At 30.7% G+C, this 12,333-nt stretch overlaps 3 protein-coding genes across 9 annotated transcripts in view; 2 read left to right on the top strand and 1 right to left on the bottom strand.

Moving 5' to 3' along the window:
- The first annotated feature begins 215 nt into the window (after positions 1 to 215).
- Positions 216 to 1,376, top strand: LOC112210204 (growth hormone-inducible transmembrane protein). The gene has a single exon (XM_024358868.2). The coding sequence runs from the start codon at positions 545 to 547 to the stop codon at positions 1,346 to 1,348; it is 804 nt and encodes a 267-aa protein (XP_024214636.1). The 5' UTR covers positions 216 to 544; the 3' UTR covers positions 1,349 to 1,376.
- Positions 1,377 to 5,764: 4,388 nt separating this feature from the next.
- Positions 5,765 to 10,603, bottom strand: LOC106687479 (transcription factor Clamp). Of its 4 annotated transcripts, none has more exons than XM_014431393.3 (3): positions 10,473 to 10,586; positions 10,158 to 10,302; positions 5,765 to 10,092 (listed from the first exon to the last, which is right to left on the bottom strand). In XM_014431393.3, exon 3 carries the CDS (start codon positions 10,026 to 10,028, stop codon positions 8,556 to 8,558), a length of 1,473 nt encoding a protein of 490 aa, XP_014286879.1. In that variant the 5' UTR covers positions 10,029 to 10,092; positions 10,158 to 10,302; positions 10,473 to 10,586; the 3' UTR covers positions 5,765 to 8,555. The 4 variants fall into 4 exon arrangements, with proteins under 4 accessions (XP_014286879.1, XP_014286880.1, XP_014286881.1 ...); XM_014431394.3 differs by having other exon boundaries at positions 10,168 to 10,302; XM_014431395.3 differs by having other exon boundaries at positions 5,766 to 10,092; positions 10,158 to 10,340; positions 10,473 to 10,603.
- Positions 10,604 to 10,803: 200 nt separating this feature from the next.
- The window catches only part of LOC106687478 (uncharacterized), a 47,520-nt gene continuing 45,990 nt past the window's right edge, over positions 10,804 to 12,333 (top strand). For 2 of the 4 annotated variants that reach the window (XM_014431388.3, XM_014431391.3), the window contains exons 1-2: positions 10,804 to 10,942; positions 11,173 to 11,314. The gene's annotated coding sequence lies outside the window, so the exon portion shown is untranslated. The remainder of the gene's footprint in view (positions 10,943 to 11,172; positions 11,315 to 12,333) is intronic. The other 2 variants (XM_014431390.3, XM_067051448.1) reach the window with 1 other exon arrangement.

Genomic DNA, 12,333 nt, shown 5'->3' with positions numbered 1-12,333 from the left:
TACGCCAAATAAATTCGGTCCTACTTTATTTTTACCATCTTTTTCAGTCGTATGGCACTGGGAACATTTTTGCATAAATACTTTTTTACCTGATAACAAAAATACAAGAGTTATTAAGACTGAGTCATGAATCAAAACGTATGTACAAAATAAGTTGTAATTACTAATGACGTACATAAATCAAACAATAATGTTATTAGCTTTTAAAATTACCTTTTTCTTCATCTCCTTTAGTAAATCCCATTTTTGCCAAATTTTTGTGCGATAGTCAAACAAATATTTTTGTAGTGTTATAACCTAATTATCCACTTTGAATGTTGAGGGTTAATACCAGAGATAACCCTACAGCGCTATCAAAAAACAAATACAACTAAACTAAGCCAATCAACTGTAAAGAAATGAAAACGCCACATGTTGCTTGTTGCACACACAAACACAAAAAAAAAAAAGTAGCAAATAAAATTCAGTGTGCTAAACAAGACATGTAGTAATTAACAAAATTTAAAGTTTATAAATTTACCGTAGAAAGGAATTACCGATCAAGATGGACCCAGCTAAAGCATTGATATGGGGAACAGGAAAAATAGTGACAAGCACAGGAATTGTTGCTAGTATAGCATGTTTAATATTTTGGCTTAGAGTGGAGAAGAAAGGCACTTTATACACTCTAAAGGATTGGTCTACAGAAACATCGCAGAAATTGGTTCTTACCTATTTTCACCTCATATCCTCCTACATCCTGAACTTTATCAGTTTTGCTTATGCGTTATCATCTCAAAAGCTTCTAAATGTAATCAGCTGCCATCCCTATGAAGTTATTGTAGGAATTATTATTCTAATGAGCGTATTAACAACATTGTTAGAATTCATACCTTACTGCCCCGAAAACAACTTAATTAAAATTGTTGCGTGGTTTTTGCACTCTACAGTGCTAGGGCTACCACTGACATTCTTTGGAACGAGGATTTGTACTAAGGCTGTTCTACAAACGATTTTAATGCTTGGACTTTCTTCCTTGATGTCATTTTTAGCTCCTAATGATTTTTACAAAGCACTTGAAAGAAGATTGACAAATGTATATTATTTAGTTACGTTGTCATCAATTTGTTGTTTACTAATTGATATCCCTGTAACTACGGTTTCGATCAGTTTATTAACAATAAATTTCTTAGGAGGCATCGTGCTGTATTTTTGCACTTTCATTATTAATACACAATTCCTATTAAATGACATATTGACAAATGAAAGCTATGATCCAATATACACCTCTGCGGTTCTGTATCTTTGTACAATGAATTTATATATACGAAATGCTTTATACTATTTTGTGGAATGTTCAAAATTATAATTCAAGTTTGATAAAAGAATAAAAAAGAAATAAATGAAGACGTAAATGTTTGGATTAAAATTAATACTTTGTGGTCATAAGTCATAAGAAAAAAATATTTTGTTTATCGATATATAGGTACTTAGCTTATTCATATAATTGATTCTACAAAGGTTTAGTTATTTTAACTTTCTTTATACCATTTTACTTCACCTCCATAATTGTTGATTTGATGGAAGCAGATTGCAGAAATTTTATCGGCTCAATAGACAATTTATGTCATCCCATCAAGATTTGACAAAATAGTACAAAATTTCATGTTCCTCTCCAATATGCTTAATTCCTTCAATTACGTGGGTCCACTGTAGTTATTAATGACATTCAATAATAGTATTTCTCTTAGTTTAATTTATTTTTAAATAGTTACGTACCTAAAAATTCTTATATGTTACTTCAGAATTATGCTTGCTATGAATACCTCAACATTAGTCTCAATAACTTTGGGCAGTACAGGCCCGTAAGAAGGGTGAACCTACGGGTCTCTCCGCTACTTGTACTGAATGTTTACTTCAGAAAATCAATATATGTCCATGTAATCAAGTTATAAATCAAACAGTGAATTTTGTATTCATCATCTTAAAGCAGTAGACCAATATTTTTATCTGTATGAAACATTTCTAAATCTTTAGTACAAAACCATGTTTATTTTTTTTTTTCAAAATAGATCGACACTTTAATTTCGATAAAAATTCGTAAATAAACATTTACTCCTATTATTTATTTATTGGACCACAAAGAAAAATCTGATCCTTTGACCCTCTCCATATTATCTTTAAAATAAAAAGCAAAGACCTATTAGACAAAAGTCATTGCAATAAAGTATTAAGGACTAAGATTTCTAGGCAATGCATATTTTTTTGGGAAGGTGGTCCGGATGGCGGTCAAGAAAGGTAAAAAAAATAGCAGTAATTAGGATTAGTTGTAGCACTAGTACTTATTAGTAATCGACGTTTCGCCCAACTTTGTAGAACTTCGTCAGGGCTGGGTTCTGGACAACACGTCTATTAATCGCATGATCAAATATCGTTTTCAAAGCGATGCTTTGAAGGGTGATTAGTCAAGTTTTATTTTGCATATTTGGCTGATTTCAATAAAATTAAAAGAAAAAAGAAAGAAAGAAAAATTAAAATACAGCATTGCTGATGAAATTACATTTACACTCGTATAAATTAGTGGTTCCAACTAATAGAAGTCTGCGGTCTACTAAGCCAGAATTTGAAACATCCGCGGTACACAACCCATACACTGGCTTGGGGTAGGGGGGCTGCTCCATGGAAAATATTTGATTATTATGCTGCTTAAAAGTGCATTATGAGGCACATTAATAATGTGTTTATCAGTTCAAACCTTTCAGCTAACAATTAACATAACAATAAAGCAGTTTTAACAACAATACCTCATAAAATATGTGCTGCCGAACCATCTCCGCTTTCTTTCACTGTTTTTAGCCATAAATAAAAATAACTAGTCAGGATGAATAAATATTGAGAAACGAAAGAACATAACTCGCGGAACCAAAAACCCTGAGATAATTTTGTTTCATGATTTGTTATTACCTAAATAGGAATTTAAAATTCCTGAATAAAAGCTACTTCAAAAGTGACTTTATTTTCTGTTTGTGAATTTCCAAAACAGAATTTCTTGATACTGAGGTGATAACTTTGTACGAGAACACTGTCAAGGCCCGAAAATTAACAAACGCTACATCGAATTAACACTTGAAGATTTACTTTTTATTGTATAATACAATTTTACATAAACAACTAACTTCTTACAATCTAGGAAGAACTCAGCTGAAGGCTTAGTACTTCATCTCTTAAGCCTACTAACTATTGATCTTTTTCTCTTTTGCCAAAATATATACAAAAAAAGAAGTCTATAAAGGGGATGCTAAACTGGAAGGGGAAGACTTTGTCCAATCGAATTTTGTGAGGGAATTATAGGAATTAGGAAGCCCAATAAAATATCATAGATTAGTAGAATAGTGGGGTTAACCAATGAGATCTAAACAAGTTGGGGGATAAAGGTCTAGAAGGTGTGGTCTGGAAAGTGGGGGATGCGATGAACTGTGACTTACATATGTTAAAGATAAAATAGTTAGACAGATGCGAGCCCCCTGTGAGATGACAGTTTGGACCTGCTTAATGGACAGTCCTTGCCTTCAGCAGTGATAAAGAACTAACATATGATTTGAGCAAGAAAAAGGTCACATCCTTCATGGTCAATGAAGTCTGCCTAAATGGGCCAAATGTTCAGAGTAACAACTATATAGTTTATAACAATAGCCTTTGAAGACTGTTTATGTTAATAGCTGTTAACTACCATTAATAACAATAGCGTCCCTTAACTCGCAAAAATCGTACTTTGCCGCTTACCCACAATCACGTCACTGTTCAGCTTTCAAGGTCATAGGGTAATTTTATCATAGTTTGCTATTTATTTTCTTTGAATATCCACCTTTCTAACTGGGATCAGCAAATTGATGGAGTAAACCTGAGGCGAAATAAAATGAAATGGGTGGGGGGGGGAGAGGGGACAATGCTGATCAATTTTAGCAGGAAAAATTTTATATTGTAGGATAGTAGGAGCTTACAGTACTTGGACAGTCCCTGTAGCTTAAATAGTGCAGTCTGTAATTGAGTGAGTTCCTGTTAACTTATTTCTCCTATTACAATTTAAAAATTCTTCCTCCTAGACTGACTTAAAAAATGGCTGTTCTATTCTAATTATTATTATTATTCTGAAACTTAACATTTTCTGCCTTAGCCTATAAAAGAGCATTTAAGATCACTATCAATAGATTACTTCATTTCCACTTGTTTCTCTTCTTTTGGCCAGTTCCAAATTTATTTTATTACTTTCTTTTCATTTGTTTATAATATCTATTAAAAACCTATCATTTCTTCTTCCAAAAAAAAAAAATTGTTGTGGCCACAAAAGCTTTGAATTTCAGTTCTACATATCATACATTTTCGATTCATATATATGTTTTAATTAGAGGATGGTCCTTCATAACAGTCATTGAGCATGTTGTGAGTGTCCCAGTTTCAGAACCACTGGCTTAGACCATTTTAATGTAGAAGCTTAGTGTAGTTGATGACAACAAATAAATATAAGTCACAACCCTAGTTCTAATTATCTTTAACTACATTTTTTCAAACATTTTGAGTGAACCTTGAAGTTTTAAATTTATTTATTATATCTAAAGATATCAACACTACTAACAGATCATAAATGCATGAAACTTCAAGGTTCACTCAAAAAACTTCAGAAAAAAAAAAATGTAGTTAGGAAGTTATAGAATTAGGACCACAAAGTAAAATTATAGCTTAAGTCAAATATATTTGTAACCAACTTTTCTGTTAAGAATTTATCCTCAGAAGCAATCTCTATTCATCCTTCCCTTACAGTTTATTGAGGTACTGCTCATTTTTACTGAGTTATCACCACTTGCTCTTTACAGAAAATGAATGAACAAAGGCAATCCTTCCCCACCGGACCCACCCCACTAAGACCCCCGGGGAGTGACGGTCGTATATCACTTTTGAAATATTAGCTTAAAGCGGGAAGAGGAGACTTTAAGATAGTTAAATCGAGCAATATTTAAAAAGTGCCTGGAACTGAAAAACAGCGTGAAATTATCTGGTTCTATAAGGCAATGAAAAAGATCATCCACCACTTCTTCTATATTTACGTGATAACAGGGTCATTTGAAATTAAAAAAAACAAAAAAAAACACAAAATACATAAGAGCTAATCATTTTGTATATATCAGATAATATTCCACTTGTAGAACACAAGGACAAATATAAATTATAATTGCACAAAACTTTCAATAAATTTTAAATTAATTTAATTTTAATGCAAAGGAAACCAACACATGGGCTATGTCTCGAATAATTATATAGAAAAAGTAAAAAAACTACTGAAGATAAATAGCATGGATGTCCAACTGAACCTTTGCAGGACAAACTTTCAAATTGAACATGGTGTGAGTCTGTGGTGTTGAAATTTAAATCAACATCCAATCCTTACTTCTTGAACTATTTTTTTCTATGTTTAATTTCCTTTACTTTTATTTATAAATTCAGTAATGTTTTATTTTGTTCCACAACTTTTAGTTAAATAAAAGATTATGATATTTAATCATCTAGTTGGCATTTTGAATGAAATATTGAAAATTCTGAAAAGATAAACCCATTCTGTAGGGTTTAAAAAAATTAAGAAGAGGGAGAAGAAAGTCATTTGGACATTCACATTTCAGTTACTAAAGTTTTATACATAATATTATCATCAAATTACACAAATGTCAAGCACGGTGACAATAACTAAGTGGTTCAGGGGGGTGGGAAAAAATAGAAAAATTCATGAAGATAATTGTTTAAAAAAATTATAAAATAGGAATATTTTATTAGATTTCTTAGAAAATAACAAGTAAAAAACAACTAAATAAATTTAATTTCAAAAGGGCTACAAAAGCCCAAATAACATTATCGATACAATATTTACAATATAAAGAAACTTTTTTAAGACTTATACAGATTGTAATATATACATAATTATTTACATATATACAAAATATAAAAAATAAATAAATAACTTACAACCACATAATAATCTAAACATGGTAAAATTTCTTATAAAAAAAAAAGAAACACACATTTACATAAATAATACTCATAACTTGATTTGCTTACTTCTTCATTCATTCGCACTGGTTTCTTTGGAAACAATTTATGATCGAATTACTTTAAATGTTGTTTCACCTGAAGGTCAAATCTAACGCATTGAAAGTGAAGAATAATTTTATATATATATATATATATATATGTATATATATATAATATAGATAATTGGATAATTGGCCGTAAGTTAATTTTAAAGAGATGGTCAGGACTGCGGTCAAAAAAAGTTCATAACTATTTTTTTCTTTCTTAGCCGCAGCCCTGGCCATCTTCAAAAAAGAGAACAATTAATGTGAGATAAAATGTACCTATTATGCCAAACATCACCAGTGATTAACAAAATATATATAATTGTTAATTTAATAATATAAATGTATTTGTAAAACATAAAACTTTAACTAATTTAAGAGTTATCATTAACCCAATGATATAACACACTATCACTGCATGATTTAAAAATCAAAATCAAAGAACTAAATACTGTCTAAATATCATTAGGACGACACTAATAATAATGGCATTAGAAAAAATAATTTTGCAAAGGAAAGGGGTTTAGTAGTAAGTAGTGTATGCTTCCACCAAAATGATGTGTAGAAAGAGATTAGGGTAGCATATAAAGATCAAAGAAATTATTCATTTATAATACTTATAAAAGTAACATAAGCTTCTGATGAAAGTGATTTATTTAAGTTTCAGATGAGTATGATGTATATATTAACCATTGACACAATTTTTTTTTTTTTTATAAAGAAGAGCAGAAAATAAAATCATAGGCATAGGGAGTCGGGAGAAGATTAAATGGAAGAAAAATGGTAAAGCTAAGAAATGAGAATAACAAAATTACATTTCAAAATGAGTAATACATCAACGTTAGGACCTAACATAAAAGAATGTGGAAAATATTCCAATATCTGCAAAAAATGTTTAGGGAGAAAACTCAACCAATAAATTAAAGAATGGTAGACGATATGATAAAGAATAGTAATTAGTAATAAACAGAAAAGAACAAAGACAGATTAAGATTAAGGTAGAAGTAAGCTTCATTTGAATTTTACATTGTTCCAGGATGTTTACTGCCCATCATCACTAATATGGCTTCTATAAAAGCTAGGTTTCTAGGAAAATCTTGGTATAGTTGAAAATATAAGTTTCCAGGAGGCATTTGCCATCTTAAGTCCTATTAGATACCTAGAACCAGAGCATGATACAAAGGTGATTTTTTCTCCTTGTTTTAAAAGTTCCAAACCACCAAAAAAAGTTTTGGTTAAATTTAAAAATTAATGTTTTTAGACATTGGCCAACGAGGAGGAACATTAAAATTTAAAAGAAACTGCCACTCTGTTAAGATAACAGAATCATTATTCATAAAAAACAATAATTATTTCCACAGCAAATAAACTGTTTATATGTGTTCAACATTGGGTTGTAATTAAATTTTAATATCAGGAGGGAATAAGACCAAACTCCAATGCCTGATACCATCTTTCTACATATTATATATAGTCAAGTAAGGCCAGATTTGACTTCTGCAGTTTGAATATAAGCGAAAAAATCAAAGCTAATACAAACATTATCAGCCTACTTGTTTATTTCAAATATACAAATCATATGATAACAGAGCAGAAACTGATAAGAATTATATATGACTTAGAGAATGAACAACCTTTAGAGCACCAAAGATCATATCTTTTCCCTAGGAATTATAATTAAAAAGGGAACTAAGGAAAGAAACATGGGCATTAAAAAAATAGGTGGGTAGAACCAAAAGCTTTAATGAAACGAAGTTGGAAAGTAAAACATGAGACCTTAATTGTTATGAACATGAAGGAGGAAAAAATGAATTGAGGAATAATAGAGCTAGGGACAAGATCTTTCGGCAGGTGAGAAGAAAAATAGCTTGAAACCCTTAGTATCTTTTGTATTCCTAATCTCACAGCAGTCACTCAGACAAATAATAAAGGATATTTTAGAGGTATCTGCTATGAATTTCGATATAGTCAATACTGCCAAATCATAGAACACAGAGAATGAATAATGAATGTGTTTGACAAACAATAAAAGTTATTACTTTGCGTAAATCTTACATTGTGCAGAAAAAAAAAAAGTAGATATAATGTTTAAAAGAACTCTTATAGACAAGAGTAAAAAGAAAGTATATTAACAGATATATTTTTAAATCCTGATAAAAAAGCAGTAATTTACAATTATTAGGTACATCAGAACATCTAGATCCTCTTTAAACCTATAATGTTAATTAAATATTAAATAATAAATAGATACATTACCGCCCACAAATTAATTAAGCCACATCATCTATCAATTACTATTTAATGGCCTCTAAATGTTTAGATTTCTTCTGTATCATTAATATAAAAACATATTTACTAAAAAAATATTTCTAAGTAAATTATTTGAGATCTATAAAAGCTAAGAACTCCAAAATTTGAGCTTCGAAGCCACCTTATGTTTCTGGAAGTTCAAAATTACTTTGTTTCTTGAGGTCTGGAACAACCCGGAAAAGCAATACCACCTGTAACATCACACTTATATAGCTCTTCGATTCTTGGTTGAGAGGTTTGGGTCTGAGCTTGGTTTTGCTTTAAAGGTTCACTATCTACATCACATTTGTACATTTCACTCATATTAGGTTGGCCCTGTCTATTCGCAGCGGTTTGACCATACTTTTCGTGTATTCCTCTATGCCTTTTTAAGGCAAATCTATCTGAAAAACCAACATCGCAGATGTCACATCGGTGAGGTTTTTCTCCTGTATGCACTTTGGCATGATTTTTTAAGTGAGTAGCTTGATTGAAGGCTGATCCACATATATTGCAACGATAAGGTTTCTCCCCCGTATGAATTCTCCTGTGATTCCACAGTGTTGAATGGCGAGCAAATGTTTTATTACACACTTCACATTCATAAGGACGTTCTCCAGAATGAATTCGTTCATGATTTTTAAGGTGAGGTGCTTGAGAAAACTGCATACCACAGACCTCACATTTGAATGGTCGCTCACCACTATGTACCCGTGTGTGATTTTTTAAATAGGCTGCTCGAGCAAAAGTAAGTCCACAAAATTCACATTTAAAAGGCTTGTCTCCAGAATGGAGTCGTTTATGACTCCATAATGATGAATATCGTGAGAAGGTACCATCACAAATATTACAGTGGTAAGGCTTGTCAACAGGATTCTGAATACCACCAACAAATATTATCCCCGATCCATTGCATTTATGACAAGTTGCCATTTTTGCCATACCTCTTCTTTTGACAGGATGAATTCCTTTTGGATGTTCATCTGTTTCAGTAGAGGCTTCTTGGGTTCCTTCAAATCCTGAATCTCTTTCTGAATTCTCAGCACAATTTTCACATTTTAGAAACTTTGATTTCTTTTTACTATCATGGCCACAATCAACTTCAACACCACAGCTAGTACAACACTTTGATTTATTGTGGTTGTTATGATTAGTCTGTTTATGTGTTTTTAAATCTGAAGGTTGATTATATGTAGATTCACAACCATCACAAGCACGTTCACTGGAATTGGTTTGAACACGCTCACCTGAATTAGTGTGGATGCGTTGTTTATGATGATTTAGAAGGGATAAATGACCAAAAGATAAACCACACACATCACATTTAAAAGTTGCCGTTGAAGCAGCTGCTGCAAGTGACATTTGATTGACTAAAGCATAATTATATGAAAATGGTTGTGTTACATCGAAACGATAACCTTTCTCATCTCCAGAATTATTTCCAACACTGACACTACCATTATTAGAGGTTTGCTGATGTACTTTCTGGAGCATATTTACGTTGTAACAAAATGGAAACTCCGGGATAGAAGATTGTTTATCATCTTTTTTTTCTAATGAATAAAGTTGAGCTACATGATGTTGCTGTTGAGGTTGTGGTTGTTGTTGTTGAGCAGATTGCATATTAGATTCAAACATAGCATCCTTTTCTTCATCAACACAGTTAGATCGATAGATGGTGGGTAGATCAGTTTGAGTGAATCTATAAATTCAAATCAAATTAATCAAAAATTAAAAAGTTAGATATACAGACATAATGAGTAATACCTGTTAATACTTTCAGAAGGAACAATGAACTGTTTCACTGGTATTTTAAGAACACCTCTTGCTTGTTGATGGTTTTCAGTTGTAAATAACTGCTTTGAATCACTTGTTACCTTGAGTGGTTCTCTGTTAATCCAAGCACTGGCATCTAATGACATATTCCTTAAATGGCAGAAATTAATCAACCTGCACAACGAGAATCTCTAATTCTATATACATTCAGTTCCCACATATTCTTAAATAAAAACTTCAATTATGTAATGTATCAGATAAAAAATAATATTATTCCATAACATTTAATAATACTTATGAAACTACCTTTGTAATTGTAAACAGAACCATTGGAATGAGGTTTTAATTAATCTTTCAAAGATATGAGAAATAAAGGCCAACAAAAACTGAAATGGACGCTTTCCGTCTCTCTCTTTCCACTCTCCCTTTTTGTCTTTTTTGACAGAATTCAACGAAGTATAGGCATCAACTACAATCTATCAACTAAAGGTTGCTGAAGATAGTATTAACTGTTTTGATATACAAAACTGACTTTAATCAAATAATATGATGTTTCTGTACTTATTTGATATCTACAGTTAAAAACTTAGGTACAGTTGGCTGTGGCGATGCGGACAAATTTGTTTTAACTGAAGTTGATTGATTAACTTTAATTTAATACTTTGTTTCAAATCAAAAGTAAAGCTCGTTAAGGCAAATACGGAAGCTGGATTACATAAATTAAGTTTGAGAAATAAACTACTGACAATTAAGTTCGTGTCCGCTTTGGACAATAGGTAACCTACTCTTTATTTTCGAAGTATGTTTTCCTCTACTTTATCTTGACAGTGGCTTGAGTTTGTTATTTTACTTAAACTTATCAGTGTTTAATAACAGTCATGTAATTCCCTAACATAAAAGGAAAAATACAAAATTTGATTAAAATTTTGTTATCAATCACTTTAATCAAAGCTATTATTCATGTTTAGTAACGTACCTACAACAAATATAATTTTTTGTTTAATAGTGTTTTCCACAATTCAATTGTAATTTGTGCAAGTTATAATTGGTGGTCCATTCAGGGTTCTTTTATATTTCAATACCTGGTATCAATGATTTGTATGTAACCAAGGAAGCCAGTGTAGCTCTAGAAGCTTCTACATTATATAGTAAGTTGTTTGCTTAATTTTTTATTGTTATTTATAACGTAGTTAACTGAGTAATTAATTATACACAGTAAACATTACTATGTTTGTGTTGTGTATATTTTTAATATTTTTTTCATTCTCCAGTGTGATAAGTCATATTTAAAGCTTTTAGAGTGAAAAGCCTGGAAGTTCATAGAATCATTAAACACTATAATTCAATATTTGTTTAGTTTTAATTTCTAAAATTCTTTTTGAAACATTTGATGGTCTGTAAGTTATAGTTTGTCATAAACCTATTAGTGTATTATTTACTAAAGTTTAATTATGACATCATTCACATTGTAATAATCCTTTTTGCTCTCTTATTTGTTGTAAACTATCGTTTTTATTGAATAATTAATACCTAATGAATACATTTTCAGATAATAATTAAATTTATTGACTTCTAGTTGTTTGCTAGTTCAAGAATACATTAAATGAATGTATTCATTTGATCATAGAAATCTGATAAATCATAAAAAATTCATTTTCAATCTCAATAGGATGTTATCACTTTAATTTTTTACAATTCCTGTTTTTATCTAATAAGCGTATGAGAGTTCTTGTGATATATCAAAAAGTTCTTATTCTCGATTTTTACCTAAAGTATAATTTCTGTAGGATGTTTGTATTTATTTACTTAGGTTTTTCGAGCTAAGTTCAATCCCACATGCTAATTACTGAGCTCGTTAAGCAGCTTTTTAACACTATAAAACAGTTATTTTCAATGTAAATTTGGTCTTTTTTTTTTTTTTAGTGTATTCAATAACAAAGGCAACTTTCTATAACCATCATAAGTGATATATTAATTGATTAAGTAGAGTTCTGAGTTCCAATTAACCCAAGATGTAGTCTGCACGATTTAATTTTCACTAATTTGTGTTATTTGTTTTATTATGGAGTTATAAAGTATATTTTAACATTCTGGACTGAATATGTTCATTACTGGTAGATAACCATCCCTGTTATTGCTTAGTCAAACCAAACGACTGGCAGTAATA

This window comes from Halyomorpha halys, unplaced genomic scaffold (assembly GCF_000696795.3).
Source record: "Halyomorpha halys isolate HHAL.00 unplaced genomic scaffold, Hhal_1.1 Scaffold968.1, whole genome shotgun sequence".
In the NCBI taxonomy this organism is placed as follows: domain Eukaryota; kingdom Metazoa; phylum Arthropoda; class Insecta; order Hemiptera; family Pentatomidae; genus Halyomorpha; species Halyomorpha halys.
The sequence above is the reverse complement of the archived record's forward strand: the minus strand, read 5'-3'. Positions and strand labels throughout refer to the sequence as shown.

Excerpts from the sequence above, each read along its gene's own strand:
- LOC112210204 (XM_024358868.2), top strand. The coding sequence starts at position 545 with ATGGACCCAGCTAAAGCATTGATATGGGGAACAGGAAAAATAGTGACA.
- LOC106687479 (XM_014431395.3), bottom strand. The coding sequence starts at position 10,312 with ATGTCATTAGATGCCAGTGCTTGGATTAACAGAGAACCACTCAAGGTA. Across the intron at positions 10,093-10,157 it reads CCTTCTGAAAGTATTAACAG|ATTCACTCAAACTGATCTAC; the intron begins GTATTACTCATT and ends TTGAATTTATAG.